This window comes from Chlorocebus sabaeus, chromosome 23 (assembly GCF_047675955.1).
Source record: "Chlorocebus sabaeus isolate Y175 chromosome 23, mChlSab1.0.hap1, whole genome shotgun sequence".
NCBI classification, from domain to species: Eukaryota; Metazoa; Chordata; class Mammalia; order Primates; family Cercopithecidae; genus Chlorocebus; species Chlorocebus sabaeus.
This window is the reverse complement of record NC_132926.1, coordinates 40,196,987-40,220,214: the sequence shown is the minus strand read 5'-3', so window position 1 is coordinate 40,220,214 and position 23,228 is coordinate 40,196,987. Positions and strand designations below refer to the sequence as shown.

Below are 23,228 nucleotides of genomic sequence, written 5' to 3'. Positions count from 1 at the left end.
CTTGGCATAATGTTTTCAAGGTTCATCCATGTTGTAGCATGTATTAGTACTTCATTACTTTTTTTTTTTTTTTTTTGAGACAGGGTCTCACTCTGTCACCCAGGCTGGAGTGCAGTGCACAATCTCGGCTCACTTCATTCCTTTTTATAGCTGAACAGTATTCCATTGTATGAATATAACATTTTGTTAATTCATCTATTGATGGACATTTGGGTTGTTTCAACTTTTTGGCTATTGTGAATATTGCTTCTATGAATATTTGTCTACAAGTTTGTGTGCAAACTTATGTTTTCAAGAGTGAAATTGCTGAGTCTTATTGTAACTATGTTTAACTTTTTGAGAACCTGAAAAACTGTTTTCCAAAATGGCTGCACCATTTTACGGTCCCATCAGCAGTAAATGAAGGTTCCAATTTCTCCACATCTTCATCAATACTTGCTATTATCTGTCTTTTTAAAATAGCCATCCTAGTTGGTGTAAAGTTGTTTCTCATAGTGGTTTTCATTTGCATTTTCCTGATGACTAATGATGTTGACCATCTTCTTATGTGCTTACTGATTATTTGCATATTTTCTCTGGAGAATAATCTATTCAGATCCTTTGCCTATTTGAAAAATTGTCTTTTTGTTATTGAGTTGCAGGAGTTATTTATATATTTTGGATAAGTAGACCTTTGTCAGATATATACGATTTGCAAATATTTTATTCTATTATGTGGGTTGTCTTTTCATTTTCTTGATAGTGTCCTTTTGTTACAGGAAAGAGGTCCCAATCCAGACCCCAAGAGAGGGTTCTTAGATCTCACACAAGAAAGAATTCAGGGCGAGTCCGTAAAGTGAAAGCAAATTTATGAAGAAAGTAAAGGAATGAAAGAATGGCTACCCCATAGACAGAGCAGCGCCAAGGGCTGCTGGTTGCCCATTTTTATGGTTACTTCTTCATGATATGCTAAACAAGTGGTGGATTATTCATGCCTCCACTTTTTAGACGATATAGGGTAACTTACTGACATTGCCATGGCATTCGTAAACTGTCATGGTGCTGGTGGGAGTGTAGCAGTGAGGACAACCAGAGTTCACTCTCGTGGCCATCTTGGTTTTGGTGGGTTTTAGCCCACTTCTTTACTGCAAGCTGTTTTATCAGTAAGATCTTTATAACCTGTATCTTGTGCCAATCTCCTATCTCATCCTGTGACTTGGAATGCCTAACTGTCTGGGAATGTAGCCCAGTAGGTTGCTCAGCCTTATTTTACCCAGCCCCTACTCAAGATGAAGTTGCTCTGGTTCGAACGCCTCTGACATTTTGAAGTACAAAAGTTTTTAGCTTTGGTGAATGCAATTTATGTGTTTTTTTCCTTTGTTGCTTGTGCCTTTAGTTTCATATCTAAGAAACTATTACCTAATTCAAGTTCACAAAGATTTACTCCTACATTTTCTTCTAAGGGTTTTTTGGTTTTTTTTTTTTTTTTTGAGAGGGAGTCTCGCTCTGTTGCCCAGGCTGGAGTGCAGTGGCGCAATCTCGGTTCACTGCAAGCTCCGCCTCCCGGGTTCATGCCTCAGCCTCCCGAGTAGCTGGGACTACAGGCACCCACCACCACGCCCTGCTAATCTTTTGTATTTTTGGTAGAGACGGGGCTTCACCATGTTGGTCAGGCTGGTCTCTATCACCTGACCTCGTGATCCACCCTCCTCGGCCTCCCAAAGTGCTGGGGTTACAGGCGTGAGCCACTGCGCCCGGCCTTCTAAAGATTTTATAGTTTTAGTTCTTACATTTAGGTCGTTAATCCATATTTAGTTAATTTTTGCATATGGTGTGAGGTAGGAAGCATATAATTTTAATTTCTGCTTAGCCTGACGATAATCATGTGACCCTTTGTAAGTTCTTGCACCTAAGTCTCAATTTCCTTATTTGTAAAGTGAGAATAACAAATGGTAGCTAAATCATAAGGTTACAGTGAAGATAGAAAATTTACGTAGAGCATTTATCACAGTGCTTGAAGCATCCTAACTGCTCGATAAACGCGGTCAGTGTTCCAGTTATAACATGAGCGATGAATGCGTGCTTCTGCAGTGGAGTTCCAGAAAGAGGGGCAGCATTTCTGAGAAGGTAAACGGGAGGAAGCAGGCTTGCTTAGTCCACTTAGAGAAGCAGGTCTGGGATTGTTGTGAGAGTCTCTGCCCCAGGTAGACCACTGCCTCATGATCACCTCTAGGGATTGGTAAAAATTGGAATTCTCGGGCCCCATCAGAACTACTGAAAACAGCCTCCTGTGAGCACTGGGCTCGCAGTGGTGGGAGTGACGGTGGTCGCGCTGGCAGCGCCGCCTTGGGCCTGCGGGAGGCGCCCGAGAGACACGGGCGACCACGGCGGCTGCGCAGAGTCCTCTCTACGCCGGCTGCCCCACCAGCGGGATCCGCCTGGCTCAGCTGACAGCTCCCGAGAACGGAAGAGGCGGTGCGCCGGTTGAGCAGGGAATTTCTAGGCCTGGTCGGCTGGCGGCGGTGAGTGGGCCCCGGGCAAGGGCGGAGGGCGGAACTTTGGAGCTTGGCACTGCCGGGTGGCCGGAAGGTACGGTGGGGACAGCTCTCTGGGCGCGCGAGGCAGAAAAGGGGACCGGGCCAGGACTGTACAGTGGGCCTCAGTCGCTCAAACCCGGGACTGGGCGTCCGCAGCCCAGCTGGCCGGGACTCCCTTCCGGACGCTCCTGAGGAGGAAGAGGAAGGTGTGGGCCCTGCTTCTTTGGGAGGCCCCAGGCTGGCCAGCAGCTCACACGCCCGCATAGCGCCCTCTGATCCCAGCGCTGGGGCGGATAGCTAGCCTTGGACTTGCCCCCGTTTTGGGGTAGTCGCCCAAACGACTCCGCACGCCGGGTGGCGAGCTGAACCCAGACAGGACACCCGAAGACCAAATGGATAGAATGAGAAGGAAATGGGGGTAGCAACCAGAATTGAGGTACTGGATTCCAAGTGACAGCTTCACAAGCTGAAATCTAGTAGGGTAGGTCATGAGGAACTGTTGAAACACTGCTTGTAGTAGAAGTTGCTAGCCCTGACTGCATATTGGAATCACCTGGAGAACTTGGACAACTACTGAGTCCTGAATTAATTGTTCTGGGTGTGGCCTGGGTATTGAGATTTTAAAAAACAGCTCCTTAGAAGATTCTAATGTGCAGTCAGATGGAGAACACTAACCTAAAACCATAAACTGCATAAATGAATATCTCATCCCATTTGCAAATGTTTTAACAGGAAGAAACAAAAAGCTTAATTAGCAGCATATATTCCCACCTAGTAAAATTGTTTAAGATTAAATAAGACAATGTGAAAGGACCTAATACTGTACGTAGTAGGTGCTCAATAAATGTAAATTGATTCTGAATCTCATTTGGGAGTTACACATCCGAGAATCTGTAACTTTTTAATTATGGTTTTGTATATGGTATTTTTGCATATAATTTTAGGGTGTTGATAGGATTCTCCATAACCCATCTGAGACCATACTCCCTTTTCCCCTCACCCCAGTGAAGAAGCCTAGCTCTAAAGCATTTAGAATAAAACTTAAAAGTTTCTGTTTGTGTATTCTTGTTTTGTTTAAGTATTTTTCTGTTATCAAAATTAACCATGAGTGCCACTGGTGGTATTAATTCATGAACAAGAGAGGAAAAACTGGAGGGGGATGGCAAATGAAGGAATACAAAAAGCAGAAGAGGAAAGGAGAAAAAACAAAACAAGAAACAAACTGAAGAGGCTGTTTGTTATGGGGCATGGTGTCCTGTCCTCTCATATGACCTTGGTGTTCCTCCTTACCTCCTCCCATGGCTGAGGGCAGACAGATAAAAAGTCCTCAGTCATTGCTGGGCACATGCAAATACTCCTTTAACCACATGGCTCAGTCAGTCTGCCCTAGGAGAGTAACATGCACCTGTAGATTAGGATTGGCTGTATGTTAGGATATGTTTGACTTAAGTGGTGATCATGGAAATTCAGAATTTTAATTTGGAGAGGGTCCTAACACCATCTTTTGTATTTCTTTTCTGCAGATGGCAGGATTTTCATAGTATATGTAGTATGAGTTCCACATCTTGGCCTCTTATCCAGCTTCAGCAGTCTCAGCTCCACCAGTTGGAGAATAAATGGGATTTGCACGAACTCCACTCTGAGCTGAAATACAGGCTGTGGTGTTAATATCCTTTTCTTCTGATTGTTATTAACAGGTACTAACTGACCTCAAGTAGAACATGTAATTGTGTCTTTTAGGGAGGCAACTTAAGCAGAGCCATGAACTAACGTCTCCTAGAAAAAGTGTTTTTTGAAATGAAATCATTTTAAATTTCACAATATGACCTTTTAGAATGTAAAAAAATCCTAACTTTTTAATTATGTACATTTTAATTAAAAATATTTTAGTTGTGAGGGAGGATATTTGCAAATGCAATTGTTGTTCAGTATTTTAATTGACAGAATGGTAGTTTTGTTTTATTAAAATGATTTTTGTAAATTCTCATTGCTTATTTTTTCCACATTTAAATTATCTGAACTTGCTGTATCTTTCAGTTGACGCTATTTTAAAAAAACATTGATTCATACTTTATTTATTTTTATTTATTTATTTATTTATTTTTTGAGACAGAGTCTCACTCTGTAGCCCAGGCTGGAGTGCAGTGGCCGGATCTCAGCTCACTACAAGCTCCGCCTCCCAGGTTCACGCCATTCTCCTGCCTCAGCCTCCCGAGTAGCTGGGACTACAGGCGCCCGCCACCTCGCCCGGCTAGTTTTTTTTGTGTTTTTAGTAGAAACGGGGTTTCACCATGTTAACCAGGATGGTCTCGATCTCCTGACCTCGTGATCCACCCGTCTTGGCCTCCCAAAGTGGTGGGATTATAGGCTTGAGCCACCGCGCCCGGCCCCCATACTTTATTTTTTGAGACAAGGTCTTGCTCTGTCACCCAGGTTGGAGTGCAGTGATGCAGACATGGCTCACTGCAGCCTCAGCATCCAAGGCTCAAGCGATCCTCCTGCCACAGTCTCCTAAGTAGCTGGGACTACAAGCCCATACCACCATACCTGGGTAATTTTTTATAGAGACAGGATCTTGTATGTTGCCATGGCTGATCTCAAACTGCTGGCCTCAAGCGATCCTCCTGCCTTGGCCTCCCAAAGTGCTGGGATTACAGGCATGAACCTCCACACCCAGCCAGTTCATACTTTAATAGTAGCTAATTTCTTTCTTTCTTTCTCTTTCTTTTTCTTTCTTCCCTCCCTCCCTCCCTCCCTCCCTCCCTCCCTCCCTCTCTCCCTTCCTTCCTTCCTTCCTTCCTTTCTTCCTTCCTGTCTCTGTCACCCAGGCTGGAATGCAGTGGCGCAGTCTCAGCTCACTGCAGCCTCCGCCTGCTGAGTTCTAGTGATTCTCAGTTCTCGTGCCTCAGCTACCAAGTGGCTGGGAATGCGTGCACCACCACGCCCAGCTAATTTTTATATTTTTAGTAGAGATGGAGTTTTGCTGTGTTGGCCAGGCTAGTCTTGAACTTCTGGCCTCAAGTGATCTGCCTGCCTTGCTCTCCCAAAGTGCTGGGATTAAACGCTTGAGCCACTGTGCCTGGGCCTTGTAGCTAAATTCTTAGTATTACCTAAAATAATGGTAAATCTTTCTTAAAATTATTATCTTTTAAATATTCTTAAGTCATAATGGTAAATCTTAAAATTGATGACTGCTTGGATTTGACAAAATCTATTATTTCAAAAATTTAATATTGTTTTGCTGCTTGCTCAGTTATCTAATTTTCTTGTATAGTATCTATGCCTGTAACATCCTCAAACACAGTTTTCTCAACTGGAAGCAATTTTGCCTCCAACCCCCCTCCTGTCCCAGGACTTTTGGTGCTACTTGGAGATTTTTTTTTTTTTTTTTTTTTTGAGACAGGGTCTCACTTTGTCACCCAGGCTGGAGTATAGTGGTGCTATCATGGCTCACTGCAGCCTTGACCTCCCAGGGGTGATTTGCCTGCCTCGGCCTACCAAAGTGTTGGGATTACAGGCGTGAGCCACTGCAGCTGGCAAATTAACTTATTTTAAGAAAGCAGTGTAATACACTTTGACTACTTTTGCGAGCCAGGCACTTTGCTAGATTCAGTGGACAAGTCAAAGTAAATTTGTGATTTGTCCTTTTCAAAGAAAATTTTCAAATTCTGCTTTCTTCCCTCTAATTCAATCATAAAATATCTAACTGGTAAGGTCAGAAATTAGAAGTACCACAACCATCCTTTTTGAAAAAGACTGTTAATATTACAAAACGAATGGAATGCCAGATATGGCTGTCATTGGGAGAAAAGTGAGAATATCGAGTAATTCTTTGCAGTTATTGGTGAGGAACTTTTTTTAAAGTGCCATTAAACTTTTCCCACCTCTGTGCATTTTCTTTTCTTTTTTTGAGACGGAGTTTCACTCTTGTCACCCAGGCTGGAATACAGTGGTGCTATGTTGGCTCACTGCAGTCTCCACCTCCCAGTTCAAGCCATTCTCCTGCCTCAGCCTCCCAAGCAGCTGGGATTACAGGCAACTGCCACCATGCCCGGCTAAGTTTTGTATTTTTAGTAGAGGTGGGGGGTCGCCCCATTGGCCAGGCTAGTCTCGAACTCCTGACCTCAGGTGATCTGCCCGCCTTGGCCTCCCAAAGTGTTGGGATTACAGGCGTGAGCCACTGTACCTGGCCACCCTCTGTGCATTTTCTGTTCTTAACTGATTTTAATGTTTTCAGGTCCTCAGAAAATTAAATGTCGTCAGAAGACCGAGAAGCTCAGGAGGATGAGTTGCTGGCCCTGGCAAGTATTTACGATGGAGATGAATTTAGAAAAGCAGAGTCTGTCCAAGGTGGAGAAACCAGGATCTATTTGGATTTGCCACAGAATTTCAAGATATTTGTGAGCGGTTAGTTAATAATATTTTCTTAAACAGATTTTTCTAAATATTATTCTTTATTTCTTAGTGTACCTTAAACTATTTGTCATTTCGTGTTTATAGGCATTAGTGATAGGTGGTAGTATTACAGATTTAATGCATGTTTCTGTTTTAAATGAAAATTGCAATGAGGGGCAAACAGTTTTCAATTTGATTCTACCTTTTTGATCACTGAAGAGGGATATTATCCTGCGTATTTCATATATCCTAGTCTGCTGACTAGCAGTTTATCAGCCATGAGTCATTGGCTCTTACATAGTGATAATCAAAGAGAAAATTAATGTATGTGAAAACACATAGAAATTTTCAAGTACAGTGGTGGTTGCTAATACTATTTGGTTTCCAGAATCATTTCAACTGCTATAAACATATGACACATGCTGTTACTGTGACCTTTTGCTTCAGAAAAAACAAAACTGCTTGTTTTGATACAGACATTTACAGAAGACCTTGATGCACACTTTCTCAAAATGTTTCTACTATAAAGGGATTGAGTAAGGAACGTAAGTGTGGTAATTTAAATGCAGCTTTGGTTGTGAGAGTGTTGTATGCTATATCATATCCTCAAACCTGAGATCATTGTGTTGGCACAAATTTTCCCAACTGATTCATGGATAGTTGGGACATGCTGGTCTAAGTAGGTCATGTTGTTTAATGGAAATGAACATCCTTTCTCTAGATCATGCCTTTAATCATCTACTGTAAACCAAACCACAACAAATCAAACATTGTGTGTTCCTTGGTCATTAGTGTTAGGAATTGTACCCAGAATTGTATACAAGAATAAGTTGTAGTATTTTCATTATACATTTCATGGTGCTGAGTAGATTTTTCAAGGGCTTACAAGATTTTTTTTAAGGTGGTGGCTACCAAGTTAAAATTAGGAAATAGAAAGTGCTTTGGGGGAGGGTTTTTCCCTCAACTAAAGCATTAAGTCTTTCTTGAGCACTGCTCAACAGTAATGGACACTCAAGTGTTGACCAACTGATCCTTTCTAATCTTTGTTTTTGGTTCAGGCAATTCAAATGAGTGTCTCCAGAATAGTGGCTTTGAATACACCATTTGCTTTCTGCCTCCACTTGTGCTGAACTTTGAACTGCCACCAGATTATCCATCCTCTTCCCCACCTTCATTCACACTTAGTGGCAAATGGCTGTCACCAACTCAGGTTAGACTTGAAACTTAATTTTTCCTATCCATTTTTAGAAACTTAAAAATCATCTTTAATTGAAGACTATCTTAATGATCTTGAATTCAGTGCATGAAAAACAAATGGCTTTGGTTTTGTAATTTTTTTCCCTTGCCTTGGTGAATCCTGATGTTAATAAATTGAAAATGTTTGGTGTTTTAAAAAGGAATGGCAGTAATTGAAACAATCATGAATTGTAGTAGGAGTAATTTTTAAGCAAGTATATTATTTCTTTTCTTGTTTTGCTATTTTCCTGTTTAATCTGTATTATAATGGAGACTATGAGGTTTTCCTCATTTTCCTTAGATATTGATACTACTTTTTTCTCAGTTTCTTATCCATTCCTTAAATGAAAGATTCCATTGTAATTAGGACTAAAAATTGAGCTAATGTAGTTATAATAAGCAAATTTTCTGAGTAAATACAATAACTGATTTTCTTTGTAAAATCTGTATTAATAACAAATAACAGTCAACTGGTATCACACAGACATAAATACATACAAGTAGAAATGTGTATAGTTCCTGTAGATACCTCAGTAAAGCTTAAGGCCTTATGTTAAGAGCCTCATTTTCTCTGGGTTATATATACTTTTCTAGTAACAACCTCAACTCTTGATTGAGAAATAAGTATGACTTGAAGCTAAATATAAATAATAGAAAGCATTATAGGATAGATAATGAATCAGTAGCAGCTGCTTTTCTAGAAGTCATAATGAAGATTGATAGACTGATGCGTATTAAGACAAAAGCTCAGCCTGTGCAACATGGCGAAACCCAATTTCTACAAAAAATACAAAAATTAGCCAAGTGTGGTGGTGCATCCCTGTAGTCCCAGCTACTTGGGAGGCTGAGGTGGGAGGATCACTTGAGCCTGGGTGGCAAAGATTGCAGTGAGCTGAGATTGACCCACTGCACTCCAACCTGGGTGACAGAGAGAGACCCTGTCTCAGAAAAGAAAAAAGACAAAAGCTGTCAGAATTGCTGACCTCAAGCAATAGCTCATTAGTTTTTATCTTTGGATCATACAGTTTTCATTCCCCCATCCACCAATCTAATCTTTTAATTGAGAGTACTTTTGCAAACTTGAGCTTATGGCTTAAAAGCAAAATTAAACCTTAAAAAGGATAATATAGGTAGAATAAAAAGGCGTATTACTTTACATTCTAATATCTGTGCCAGAGGCAACGGTTGCAAGACAGTTGATTTGTTCAGGAATATCAAGACTGTTTGGCATTTAGGCCACTGATAGTTGGCTGAATTATTTAGATCTTCATAGTCCTATTTCAGCAGAGAGCTTTTCATACTTTACATCCATGCATGTGCGTGCATGCACACACATACACGCACACACGCACAAAACAAAACAGGGACAGATTAACTGGATGTGTGGTTGCGGTTTCAGATTCCAGCTAACCAGCGTCTACTTAATGCTGGATTTGGGGGTGGGGGTGTGTGCTGGGGAAGAGAGTTGTTATGTGTTGCAGCTAAAATTACAGAGTTCTTTATCAAATAAATGTTTATGCATATAATTAACATTTTAATTAGTCTCTTACATTCCTTCTTGGTTCAGTTCTTGTTTGTTGGTGTACCCTGATTCCTTGGCATTATGACTCTCACCTGTTAATACTGAATTTGACACATAGAGCTGTCATTCCCTGAATTGGGGTGGATAGACAGAAGTGGTTTTAGTTTTCTAAAACCTTATTCCTTATTCCTCCCCCAATATACTTACACAGTCTCTTGCTCTTTTCCCTGAATTCCCATCCCCCTTCCATTTACATGCATTCCAGCTGCCTTTCTCTCTGTCTCTGTCTCTCTCTTTTTTTTTGTTTTTTTTTCTGAGATGGAGTCTTGCTCTGTCGCCCAGGCTGGAACACAGGGGCGCAATCTCAGCTCACTGCAACCTCTGCCTAGTGGGTTCAAGTGGTTGTCCTGCGTCAGCCTCCCAAGTAGCTGGGAATACAGGCGCCCACCACCACACCCTGCTAATTTTTTGTATTTTTTAGTAGAGACGGTTTCACCACGTTGGCTAAGCTGGTTATGAACCCCTGACCTCAGGTGATCCACCCGCCTTGGCCTCCCAGAGTTCTGGGATTACAGGCATGAGCCACCACGCCCGGCCCCAGCTGCCTCTCTTGGGAAGGGACTGGAGAAGAAAAGAGATTGGAGAATGGCTTCTTCATAGGACTTGGTAGCTCACACAGCACTCAGAGCTTCCCTTTTAGTATTTATCACATTTTACGGATTTTAGCAGATTTCTCAAAAGCATGGTTGATTTATAAGGATATTTATGTAAATGTGAAAAATTATTAGTTGTTCAATCTTAACTCATCAATAAGTATTTAAGGTAGTACCTGTGCAGGGTTTAGTCAGTGGCACTACACAGAGCATAAGAAACAGAAAATCTGATCCCTTTTCATTTGTCATTTAAATTTACAAAATTTGTTTGCCATCTGGAAGGCCTATTTTTGGATGTTTACCTAAAAAAGAAAAGCTGCTTATAATTCCTGTGCTCTAGTTACAAATATTTTATATTTCTAATGGAAAATCGTCTTACATTTGCCTTTCAAATTGAACAGACCATTTTTAAAGAGGAAAATTCCAAATAATTTAACTTTGGTTGCTTAGCTTAGGAAGTGTAAGCTTTCTCTATGGCTGCCAAACCTTGCTGAGGGCTTGTGATTAGGACTAGGGTCAATGTCAGTCAACTTCCCTCCATTAACCAGGATCTGATATAAGCCCAGATTGCTTAGTTAAAAGCAGCTTGTAAATCTGAACAAGGACTCTGAGGTTGAATTCTGTGAGTGATTGTTTCAGATGAGTTGACATTTTGATAAAACTGAAAGAATTAATTTTAAAACTTGAGTAGTATTTTTAAACAATTCTTTTTCCAACCATTATTCTAGGATACCAACAGGGCTAGGACTCCTAAAGGAAGAAAAATAGTTTAGTTTTAGAACTAGATCTCTTTCTCCTACATGAGATATATGGCAGTACTAAAAGATTAAAGAACAGAAAAAAGTCTTCCATTTCAGTGGCTAAAATGTGCAGCTATTTCTCTACCTTGTGGAATCTTGCTATTTCTCTTGTTTTCATGGTACTTCTTGCTTCTGACTTTGTGTTCTACTTTGGCTCATGTTGCTGAATAGTTTAAGAAGTGCTCCAGTAAGAATGTTTATACTGTTTTGTAGCACAGTGTATCACAACAGTAAAAAATAGTGTTAGAATAAGGCCCTAACTTGCAAGTGGAAAAGATTTCTCAGGAAACTAGGAGTTGGCAGCAGCATCATTTTTCCAAACTCACCAACATCTTCATGTGTTTTCTCCTAGCTATCTGCTCTATGCAAGCACTTAGACAACCTATGGGAAGAACACCGTGGCAGTGTGGTCCTGTTTGCCTGGATGCAATTTCTTAAGGAAGAGACCCTAGCATACTTGAATATTGTCTCTCCTTTTGAGCTCAAGATTGGTTCTCAGAAAAAAGTGCAGAGAAGGACAGCTCAAGCCTCTCCCAACACAGAGCTAGATTTTGGAGGAGCTGCTGGATCTGATGTAGACCAAGAGGAAATTGTGGATGAGAGAGCTGTGCAGGATGTGGAATCATTGTCAAATCTGATCCAGGAAATCTTGGACTTTGATCAAGCTCAGCAGATAAAATGCTTTAATAGTAAATTGTTCCTGTGCAATATCTGTTTCTGTGAGAAGCTGGGTAGTGAATGCATGTACTTCTTGGAGTGCAGGCATGTGTACTGCAAAGCCTGTCTGAAGGACTACTTTGAAATCCAGATCAGAGATGGCCAGGTTCAATGCCTCAACTGTCCAGAACCAAAGTGCCCTTCGGTGGCCACTCCTGGTCAGGTAACTGTTTACCCTGCTGATGGTTGCCTCCTAATTCTCTTCCATAAATGAAGATATCATCTCAAGAACTTCCTTGATAGGGCTCATGGGGCAGTCTGAGGCCTTGGAGCCAGCCCACAAGTTGTTTTGCTGTATCCATTAAGAATGCTATGGTCTTAGTCTACTGCTTAAGCAAATGGAATGCTTCCTTTGGCCTTGCAATGGGCAAGGATGAGTGTTAGTTATTAAGTAATTGTGATAATTTACTTTGTATATCTGCTAGGATCCCATAAACCTTGGGGAATCACTAGCTTATCCTTGTGTGAGGTTGGGATCTGAAGGGGATATCTCTTGGAATGATTAACTAACTTTTACAGACTTCAGCATAAGTACAGCCTACTTAGGTTTTGTTGTTGTTGTTGTTGTTGTTGTTGTTGTTGTTGTTGTTTTGTTTGAGACGGAGTCTTGCTGTGTCACCCAGGCTGGAGTGCAGGGGCACGATCTCAGCTCACGGCAGCCTCTGCCTCCTGGGTTCAAGTGATTTCCTGCCTCCGCCTCCCAAGTAGCTGGAATGGTTAATTTTTTTTGTATTTTTAGTAGAGACAGGGTTTCACCATATTGGGCAGGCTGGTCTTGAACTCCTGACCTCAAGTGATCCTCCCACTTCGGTCTCCCAAAGTGTTGGAATTACAAGTGTGAGCCACTGCGCCCAGCCTTTTTTTTGTTTTCTTATTAAAGCATAATTTTACTTAAAATAAGCTACACATTTAAAGCATACAAGGCTAGCATGGTAGCTTATACCTATAATCCCAGCACTTTGGGAGGCCAAGATATGAGGATCACTTGAGGCTAGGGGTTTAAAACCAGCCTGTGCAAAATAGCATGACTCTATGTCTGAAAAAAAAAAAATCAGTCAGGCACGATAGCAAGTGCCTGTTGTCCTAGCTACTAGGGAAGCTGAGGCGGAGAATCACTTGAGCCCAGGAGTTCAAGGCTTCAGTGAGCTGTGATTACACCACTGCACTCCAGTCTGGACGACAGAGTAAGACCCTATCTCTAAAGAAATAAAACTAAAATATAAAATGAATTGTACACTTTGCTTAGTTTTAACAAATATGTAGACCCCTATAATTGCCATCTGAGTCAAAATATACTTGGTTTGATTTTAAAGTGAAAGAGAGATTTTAATTTATGTGCCCATCTGGTTTACACTAGCATCCTAAGAATCTCCTCAGGTTCAGAACTGGTTGTGGAATCATCAAACCTATGGTGTTTTGTATTTCCCTCCAGGTCAAAGAGCTAGTGGAAGCAGAGTTATTTGCCCGTTATGACCGCCTTCTCCTCCAGTCCACCTTGGACCTGATGGCAGATGTAGTGTACTGCCCCCGGCCATGCTGCCAGCTGCCTGTGATGCAGGAGCCTGGCTGCACCATGGGTATCTGCTCCAGCTGCAATTTTGCCTTCTGTACTTTGTGCAGGTTGACCTACCATGGGGTCTCTCCATGTAAGGTGACTGCAGGTATGTTTTAACTGTGAACCCAAATCCTCTATCCCCAATCTCTCCCTCACATTTCACTTTCCTACCAGTGCCTTATGACTTCATTCTTCAACTTAGAAGTATTCCTTTAGACGATATTTCTGTGTCAGTGACTATCCCAGGCCCTGGGGCTGTAGTAGTGACCAGAAGAGACAAAATCTCTGCCCTCATGGAACTTACATTCTACTAGGGGAGACAGGAAAACAAAATAAGGATATTAGGTGATGGTAAGTGCTGAAGAGGCAGGAGAAATAAAGCAAGGACAGGATATGAAATGTTCTGAAGGGGAGGGGACTTGGGATTTTAGTTAGGGAAACCAGGGGAGGCCTCACTAGCAAAATGGTTTAAGTAAAGACTTGAAGGAGGTAGGAAAAACCATGCAGATACCAGGGAGGAACATTCCAGGAGAAGAAATGGCATGGCAAATTCTATCTACGAACATGGAATAATGTAGATCCTGGATGGCAAATGCAGGGCATCTAAGCTGCCATTCTTGTTTCCATGGCACATGTGTTTGACCATTTATCAAATGCTTTCTCCTTGAGCCCAGAGAGGCCTCAGAAACTTCCTCAACATGGCACTTCGGACAACTACCCTCTGATAAAGTAGACACAGGAGTGAAGTATGTTTGCCATTTCCAGTCTAGATTAGGAATCATAAATCAGGCCCTTAATGTCGATTTAACTGGACTTTGGTGGCTTAGTCTTTCTCAGACTAACAGTGATAATGATAACAGGTACTTCACAAAATTGCAGCTCGAGCAGACAACAATAATTTCACCGGGTTATTCTAAGGATGAAGGGAACTAATATTGTGCTATTCAAAATTGTTATATTTGTTACAGTGGTCTATAATGAGATATAGAAATTGAGAGGGTTAGAAACTTTTATAGTGATTTCACAGAATTTTATGTCAGTCAAACCTAATAAAAATTTAGACTTTTTTTCATTTTTCTAATAAATTGTTAGCCGACTGGTGGTGCACACTTGTAGTTGTAGCTATTCAGAAGGCTACAGCAGGAGAATCTTTTGAGCCTCGGTTAAGACTAGTTTGGGCAACATAGTGAGACTCTGCCTTTAAAAAAATTAAATCAAGCAAACCTGATTATATCTTATAAAAGTGTTGATCCTTGACATATTAGAGAAAAAAACTAGGCCTTTACCATAAATAGTTTGAGAAACAGTGTAAAATGTTTCTCAATCCATGTAAAATGCAGAATGGGGTTGGGCATAGTAGCTCACCTCTGTAATCTTAGCACTTTGGGAGGCCAAGGTAGGTGGATTGCTTGAATCCAGGAGTTTGACACCATGGCAAAACCCCGTGTTTACAAAAAAATACAAAAACTAATGGGATGTGGTGGTGCACACCTGTAGTCTCAGCCACTCAGGTTGCTGAGGCTGGAGGATCGCTTGACCCCGGGAGGTAGAGGCTGCAGTGAGCCAGATTGCACAACTGCACTCCAGCCTGGGGGACAGAATGGGACCCTATCTCAAAAAGAAAAAAAAAGGAAAAAGAAAAATGGTAATTATTAATGCTATTATTATTGTAGTTATTGCTTGCTAATGTTAGCAGACTGTCATTATTTCCAAGAAAGTATCCTGAGAGGAAAGAGTGAGTAGATAATTTCAGTTGCCTCAGGCAGCATCTTGTAGAAGGTAAGGCCAAATGGGATGGAGAAGTTAGCAAAGTATAATATAAGCCTTTACTTTAGACTTCTGTAACCTTTTCATTAAAAGTCGACAGTACATTTCAGGTGTTTCACAGCATTCAGGGATTTAGTAAAATTAGGAATCTCTCCCTCTCTTTGTAGGTATGTATTATATAAAATATGAAATACCAACAATTTTATTATTTTGAGAAGACTAAAGCAGTATAACCTTTGTCCTTAAGATGCCTAGGAACACAAAAATGCATTGAATGATTAGAGGGGTGAGATTTATATTACTTCACTGCTACATTGAAGTAGAGGTGATGGAGCCGTGGGAATGCACTACACAGGAAGAATTCACAGGTGAAAGCAAAGAGTGGAGATAGGATACAGGATTCTGTATCAGAAGATGTCTTTTGCTTTAAAAGGGAGATAGACTTCCAAATAATGTGAGGAAAGTAAACTGATAAACAGAACATTGTTGGGAAAACTCTTTAATTGTGTTGAAAAATTAAGTAATAGAATTGTGAACAAAAGCCTCTTGTCTGCAAGTAAAGCCTTTGGGATTAGTTACCTGTTCCATTTCAGTTAAATGATAGAGCAGTAGAAGCCAGACTGAAGAGTATCAAGGGAAAACTTTTCAGCACCTATAGCAAAGCATAGTACAGGGTGAGACTTGAGTGGTAAGTTTTATTCACTGAATTTTTTTTTTTTTTTAACACAGAATTGAAGAGGTAGTCTTTGCTCTTAAGCCAAAGGTGCCTTTGTATTTGGTAGGCCTCTTCATTATCAAACGGTGAATGGTGCCAACTTAGTGGAAAAATCAATGTCTGTTTCAACCTTTGTATCTTCTAGATAAGTCAGTCTTTAACTGCATACTTCTAGTTGCATAAACATACCAACATTAAGAAATCAAAACAAAGGAAAAAAATAACCTATCTTATTCTACCACTTTTAGCAGATACATCTTTTCTAGTTGGGGGATTCCTTTCCATTCATTATCATTTGTGCATGTATAATTTTTACTGGGTTGCAACATAAATATACTTTTTTTCTGGATTCTGTGATGAGTGTTTTATTTGGGTTGTAGCGAACCTAATTATGTTTTTAATAATTGAATATTGCGACATTAAATGGCTCTTTCAAACATAATGATTTCCTTAAAAATTTAATTTTTTTGCCACTGGTATATGCATCTCCATGCATATGACTTTGGATTACTTCCTTATGATAAAGTTCTAGGAATAACATTATTGAATAGTCAAAAATTATAGCCATTTTTAATGATTTTTAGTTAGCATTACAAAGTTATATAAAAGTTAATTTTCCATTTCACTTTCTAGAGAAATTAATGGACTTACGAAATGAATACCTGCAAGCAGATGAGGCTAATAAAAGACTTTTGGATCAAAGGTATGGTAAGAGAGTGATTCAGAAGGCACTGGAAGAGATGGAAAGTAAGGAGTGGCTAGAGAAGAACTCAAAGAGCTGCCCATGTTGTGGAACTCCCATAGAGGTAAATGATTTGGGACAGACTTGGAGGCCATCAGACTTGCAAGCATGCTATGATTACCTTGAGAAGCCTTATTAGTCAATTTTATGACTTACAAAACACATGCTGGTATTATTACACCTTCCTTACTTGGAAGGTGGAAATTTCACTACTAAATCTTGTTATCGACCTTAAATGTTTGTAGACTTCCCTTTTCAAAGTCTTTTCTTTGTGTCTTTCTTACAGTGACCATTGTTCTTACATTGTATCCATCTCAAAATTGAATGGGTTGTAAGGAGGGCATACTAGAGCTATGGTCACTTCTTACCTCATCTGTGTGATTAAAAAAAATCAAATCTGACCTCTCAGAACTATTTATCCTGGAATGCTGCACACCTGTTTAAGATACACTCAGGAATTAATCTGAGTCAAAATAATTACACAACTCTATTGCTTCTTGACAAAAATCTTAATATGTTTTACAATCAAAATACATCTTTGCATTTGATTCTATTGTTCTAATCTATTATGTCTGAACTGAACATAGTAGTGATACTCCAGTTAAGGAAACTGGCACTATATATAATCACTTTTTTGTTTTTTTGATACTGAGTCTCTCTCTGTTGCCCAGGCTGGAGTGTGGTAGTGCTATCTCGGCTAACTGCAATCTCCGCCTCCCAGGTTCAAGGAATTTTCATGCCTCAGCCTCCCGAGTAGCTGGGATTACAGGCGCCAGCCACCACACCTGGCTAATGTTTGTATTTTTAGTAGAGATGGGGTTTTACCATGTTGGCCAGGCTGGTCTCCAACTCCTGACCTCAAATGACCCACCCACCTTGGCCTCCCAAAGTGCTGGGATTACAGGCATGAGCCACCACACCTGGCCATATAATCACTTTTGACATACCTTAGCCCTATGACAGAGTGGAGGACTTGGTACCAAATATTTACTTGGATTTATGTAAAAATTAAAAACCCACACGTTACATCCAAGCATTTTAATATTAATCTACATGTTCCAGTTATATGTGTGTGATTTTTATCTACTGCTTATCAGAAGAGATTGTGCCAAGTAACTAGTTGTAGTAACACTAGCTATTTTCTGTATTTTAGTTAGAGTGCAAAATAGAATTACATAGTCATCAGTGTGTTACATTGATATCTCAACCCTGCATAAGAAAAAGGATAAGACCAGGATAATGTTGTACTGAATCACTTTGGCATGTGCATGTCTCTTCTGCTTTTACAGCCTTGATATTTTTCTCTTTCTATCCTTCCCACCAGAAATTAGATGGATGTAACAAGATGACATGTACTGGCTGTAAGCAATATTTCTGTTGGATTTGCATGGGTTCTCTCTCTAGAGCAAACCCTTACAAACATTTCAATGACCCTGCTTCACCATGTTTTAACCGGTATGTATACACAGAATTCCTTAGGCTCTCCAGCAATTTTTGGTGCTTGATTTGCAGACCACATATCCAGTGTTTAAGTACTTGGACTTATTTAGAGAATTCTCTTACATGTTTTCCCCCATAAAGGAATTTTTATATTATTTTCTCAAAAATGAGCTTTATAATGAGAATATACACTATCTGGAAGTTTTTATAGTGAAAGTTTTCAAACATACAGAAAATTTGAAAGGATAGGACTATGGATAGTAGAATACTTTCCACCCAAATTAACAATTGATAGTACTTTGCCATATTTGTTCCCTTAACATTTTTGCTGAACTACATGAAGTTGGAGTTATGATAATGCTTCAACTCTAAATATTTCCACGTTTCTCCTAAGATAAGGAAATGCTTCTACATCATGACAGTACTTTAAAAAAATTTAATTATAGTGGCATACTGTTATCTAGTAAACAAACATTTGAAACTTCCTAATTATTTCTGAAAATACATTTTAAAGCTATTTGATTGAACCAGAATCTAAACAAGTTCAGTCACTGTATTTGGTTCTATCTCTTTAGTTTCTTAATGCAGAAAAGCTTTGGCCCACCTTTTTGTGTGTGTGTTTTGTGAACATTCACTTTTTTTTTTTTTTTTTGAGACGGAGTCTCACTCTGTCGCCCAGGCTAGAGTGCAGTGGTGCAATCTCGGCTCACTGCAAGCTCCGCCACCCAGGTTCATGCCATTCTCCTGCCTTAGCCTCCCGAGTAGCTGGGACTACAGGCACCCGCTACCACGCCTGGCTAAGTTTTTTGTATTTTTAGTAGAGACGGGGTTTCACCATGTTAGGATGATCTCGATCTCCTGACCTTGTGATCCGCCCGTCTCGGCCTCCCAAAGTGCTGGGATTATAAGCGTGAGCCACCGCACCCTGCTGAACATTCACTTTTTGAAGAGTCGAGGCCAGTTGTCTTATATAACGTCTTACCTTCCAGAGTTTTGTTTGTCCATGGTGTCCTTTAGCTAGTTTCTCTATCTTATTTGCTATAAACTGGAAGTTAGGTCTAGACTGAAGTTTGATTAGATTTAGAATAATATTTTTTATGCTGATACTTCATGAGGAGTGATGTGTATTCCGTATTGGATCACATCAAGAGGTCCATGATGTCCCTCATTAGTGTGGTGCTCAGTTCTACAGTTTGCATTATTGTAAAGGCAAGTTTTCCATTTTGTTATTAGGAAGTAATCTGTGGGGTGATTCCTTGGCACAATGTGAATATCTTGTTCTCCAAGAGCTCTCCACGTTCAGCATCAGTTGATGATCTTTGTTAAGAGGTGTCTGTTAAGTAAACACATTGGTATTGTGAAACTATAAGAGAAATTGAAGAAACAAGCCCTGCCATGAACTGTTGGAAATCTAGTGTTGGAAATTGCATAAATTGTACATAACATAAGGAAAGGAAGACAAATTGACAGCTATGAAACATTCTATAAATGGAGGGTGCAAGGACTGTGAAGATAGAATGGAGTGATGAGCATGTAATAGTAATAATAGTGTCTTGAAAGAGTTCAGTTTAAATTGCCTGACTTCCCCAGTCTTAGCTTATTCCGTGTATTGTATACGCTGGTGTCTTCAAAGAGTTCAGTTTAAATTGCCTGACTTCCCCAGTCTTAGCTTATTCCATGTATTGTATACGCTGAGTATCAGTTTTGTGATACCCATCCTCCATTATTGTTTATCCTTGGTCCTGGAGAGTTTGTCTGGATTCTAACAGGACTGTTTTGTTTGTTTGTTTTAATTTGGAAAGGAGAGCTTTATTTCTAATAAAGAGTTGAAGCCAGCAAGGTGGCTGTTCTGACAGGTTGGGAAGCATAGCCTTCAGCCGGAAGCTGAAAACAGACACTTTAAGGGTGGGAAGAGGAAGACAGGGATTTATGCTCTACAAGATAGGGATTTATGCTCTACAGATACACATATTCAGTAAGCTATAGGAGGAGTCATGAATATTTATGAAAGGAGAAATATGCTGCATGTGCAGTTGAGCTTCATTACCCTTCAGGGGACCCATGTTCAAAAAATGGCACGATCTCTGGGGGAGGTCTGATATCAAAAGGTGAAGCAGAGAACACGAAAACCTCAGTACACATCCTCCATAGACTGGCTAGAACCACTCCATGGTCAGTGGTCCATTGACAGGAAGAAATGCTGGTCGGTTTTTGTGCCAAAACTGCAGAAGGGAGGGGCAGCGTTAGGCGGTTGGTTGATATCAGCAGTGGAGCAAGTCTTCCCAGAGGGTTGGTTTGAACCCTTAGGGAAAGAAAGCCTAATGGTGGTCAATGAAGGAGGGGGGGTATGACCAGGTGTGTCTGGCCTCCCATCCCGTCATGGCCGGGAACTGTTTTCAAGGTTTCTTTGGGGTTCCCTTGGCCAGGAGAGGGTCTGTTCAGTTGGTTGTGGGCTTAGGGTATCATTTTTATTTCTCATTTTCCCCCTTTTGACTGAGATTTGCCAGAGGCACCATTGATGGTCAAACTTATTTTGTCCCATATCATTGCTGGAGTGTTGTGGCTAACCTGCCTCGCCTCCATCTAGGCCCTCAGTGGGACCCCTATGGCCAAGGGACTTAAGGCTATAAGACAGCCAATTAAATCTTCTAGGCCAGATGGGAATGGAGCTGGACAGGCACTCATCCACCTTAAATGGGCCGTTCTTTTATTTTTTATTTTTTTGAGATGGAGTCTCGCTCTGTTGCCCAGGCTGGAGTGCAGTGGCGCAATCTCGGCTTACTGCAAGCTCCGCCTCCCGGGTTCACGCCATTCTCCTGCCTCAGCCTCCCATGTAGCTGGGACTACAGGCACCCGCCACCGCACCCGGCTAATTTTTTGTATTTTTAGTAGAGTCAGGGTTTCACCGTGTTAGCCAGGATGGTCTCGATCTCCTGACCTCATGATCCGCCCGTCTCGGCCTCCCAAAGTGCTGGGATTACAGGCGTGAGCCACCGTGCCCAGCCCAAACGGGCTGTTCTTCACCAACTTAGGGTAGATTGTTCAAAGGGACCCATATTTCAGCCCTCCTCAGTGGAATGATTAAAGGAGAAGAAAAGATATACAAAAATGTTATCATAAGAGTACAGAAAATATTTTTCAGTGAAGGAGAGGCAATTTACATTGTTTCATTCAAGTGTATAGAAATGTACCTTTTTTAATGCTTCCAGGCTGTTTTATGCTGTGGATGTTGACGACGATATTTGGGAAGATGGGGTTGAAGACTAATTAACTACTGCTCAAGATATGGAAGTGGATTGTTTTTCCCTAATCTTTCGTCAAGTACACAAAGTAACTTTGCGGGATATTTAGGGTACTACTCATTCACTTTTCCTGTGTAGAAGATATGGAAGAACAAAGTTTATATTTTCATGTGGTACTACTGAAGAAGGTGCATTCATACATTTTTAAATGTAAGTTGAGAAAAATAAGCCAAAGGTTCAGAAAATGAAACTACAGAATATTAAATATTATAATGTGCCCAAAGCTCTGAATAGTAAAAAATTAAATATTTATTTTCTTCCCCAAGCTTTAGGTAAGGAGAAGAGGGGTCAAGAGTTAAACTTAGAGACCCTTTGTCTCTGAGAAGCATCCCTCTAAGACATTCTGTTGGAGCTCCCTCAGTACTACTATTCCTTACAACTGGAGTGGGTAGAAGCCTTTTGAAAATTATACTGAGAACCTGATCTCATTTACTCCATGTTAATCACATTCCTACCAACCTAAATTTCTGCCAACTCAGTTCTTTTTGGAGGAAGCCCTTTACTCTGTAACTGACTGGATGGTCCAGTGTCATTTTGATCTGCTTTTCAGAATGGAAATTTATAATAATTTAAATATATGTTTTAATACCACAAACACTGTGGGGCACTTGATATTTATTAGTGGTGTATATGATCCACTGGTTGCAGGCCAAATCTAGAATTTGGTGATACTGGCTCAGAAGAATTTAAGTTCTATTCAACTTTCCTAGGAGTTAGAACCTAGATTCAAAATGACTTGTCTTTACTACTTTTGTTCCACATTCTCTCTCTTTACCTTTGCCCTACCTTCTGTTTGTAAGGACGATTTTAGTATTCCAGGAACACATGTTTTTATTTCCTCTGCTGGAATAGGAGAAAGCTTAATATATTCCCAAGCTGAATGTTCTTGAATTATCTGCATTTACCACTGTATATGCATATAGGGACAGTATAACCTGTCTATACCACGGTAGTTCCAGTCCTAACTTTCTGAATTGTTTTTAAAGATCTTCTCTAACAAGCTATGGGAATTTGGCTTCATACTCTTTTTTTTGCAACAGCATTGTTCTGGGTGATAATTTTGAATTGATACCTGTTCTTTTTTTCGGGTTTTGTTGGCTTTTTGAAAAATTGTCTTTTCTTATCATTGGTGGGTGGCTTGGTAGCAAAATAACATTTTTTTGGAAAAGAGGACAGAAAAATTGAACTGCAGCTTGAGAACATATTCTTTTTTTCCTACTTCGTCATTGAAAATTGAGGAATCACTTTTAACTGTTTTAGGTGTGTGTGTCCAGAGTGAGCAAGGACTATGTTTTTGGATTGTCAAAGAGGATGCTTAATCTTAAAATAAAAATAAATTTAAAAATCGTCTTATAATTAGAACAGAGTTGCTGCTATTCGTTCTGTCACCAAGGCAACCAATCACATTTTAAAACTGTTCGGCATATAACATATTCTTAAAGTAAGAAGAAAAAGGTCACAGAATAGCATCTCTTTTACCTGGGCTTATGACTGAGCTTAGGTTTTAGGGTCCATATTTTGTTTAAACCAGATAGTTTCATGGTCTTCGATTCAGGACATTTTGTGTAAAAATTGAGGTTAATTTAAAGAATAAATTAAAGATAAGAAATGGAAATTAAAATGATTTGTTCTATAATATATACCTGAGAAGAGTGATTTCTGTGATCAAAAGGAGTTCAATTCAGATTTATTTAGAAAGAACTACTCAGAAGCTCTGTAGTTCATGAGCTACTTGATATTTTCTAGAGATCATTTTATGTTAAGCTGTTGTACATTGTTGATGATGTCATGGAAGTAGGAAAGAAGCCTTTATAATAGAGTTTTATGAAAGAAATGGGAGCCTTTTTTTCCCGTTTGTGATATTAAAA

General features: G+C 40.2%; 1 protein-coding gene across 5 annotated transcripts; it reads left to right on the top strand.

Annotated features, from left to right (window-relative positions):
- The first annotated feature begins 1,445 nt into the window (after positions 1 to 1,445).
- RNF14 (ring finger protein 14) lies at positions 1,446 to 22,722 on the top strand. Of its 5 annotated transcripts, XM_073010608.1 has the most exons (10): positions 1,457 to 2,106; positions 2,213 to 2,501; positions 4,040 to 4,213; positions 6,754 to 6,923; positions 7,970 to 8,121; positions 11,475 to 12,002; positions 13,272 to 13,500; positions 16,510 to 16,682; positions 17,943 to 18,073; positions 21,268 to 21,583. In XM_073010608.1, exons 4-10 carry the CDS (start codon positions 6,770 to 6,772, stop codon positions 21,323 to 21,325), a joined length of 1,425 nt encoding a protein of 474 aa, XP_072866709.1. In that variant the 5' UTR covers positions 1,457 to 2,106; positions 2,213 to 2,501; positions 4,040 to 4,213; positions 6,754 to 6,769; the 3' UTR covers positions 21,326 to 21,583. The 5 variants fall into 5 exon arrangements, with proteins under 5 accessions (XP_072866710.1, XP_072866709.1, XP_008012967.1 ...); XM_008014776.3 differs by having other exon boundaries at positions 1,458 to 2,501; XM_073010609.1 differs by lacking the exon at positions 4,040 to 4,213 and having other exon boundaries at positions 1,446 to 2,501; positions 21,268 to 21,937.
- The last annotated feature ends 506 nt before the right edge of the window (positions 22,723 to 23,228 follow it).

Coding starts and splice junctions, on each gene's coding strand:
- RNF14 (XM_073010609.1), top strand. CDS start 6,770: ATGTCGTCAGAAGACCGAGAAGCTCAGGAGGATGAGTTGCTGGCCCTG. Junction 12,003..13,271: donor CGGTGGCCACTCCTGGTCAG/GTAACTGTTTAC, acceptor ATTTCCCTCCAG/GTCAAAGAGCTAGTGGAAGC. Junction 18,074..21,267: donor GCTTCACCATGTTTTAACCG/GTATGTATACAC, acceptor TAATGCTTCCAG/GCTGTTTTATGCTGTGGATG.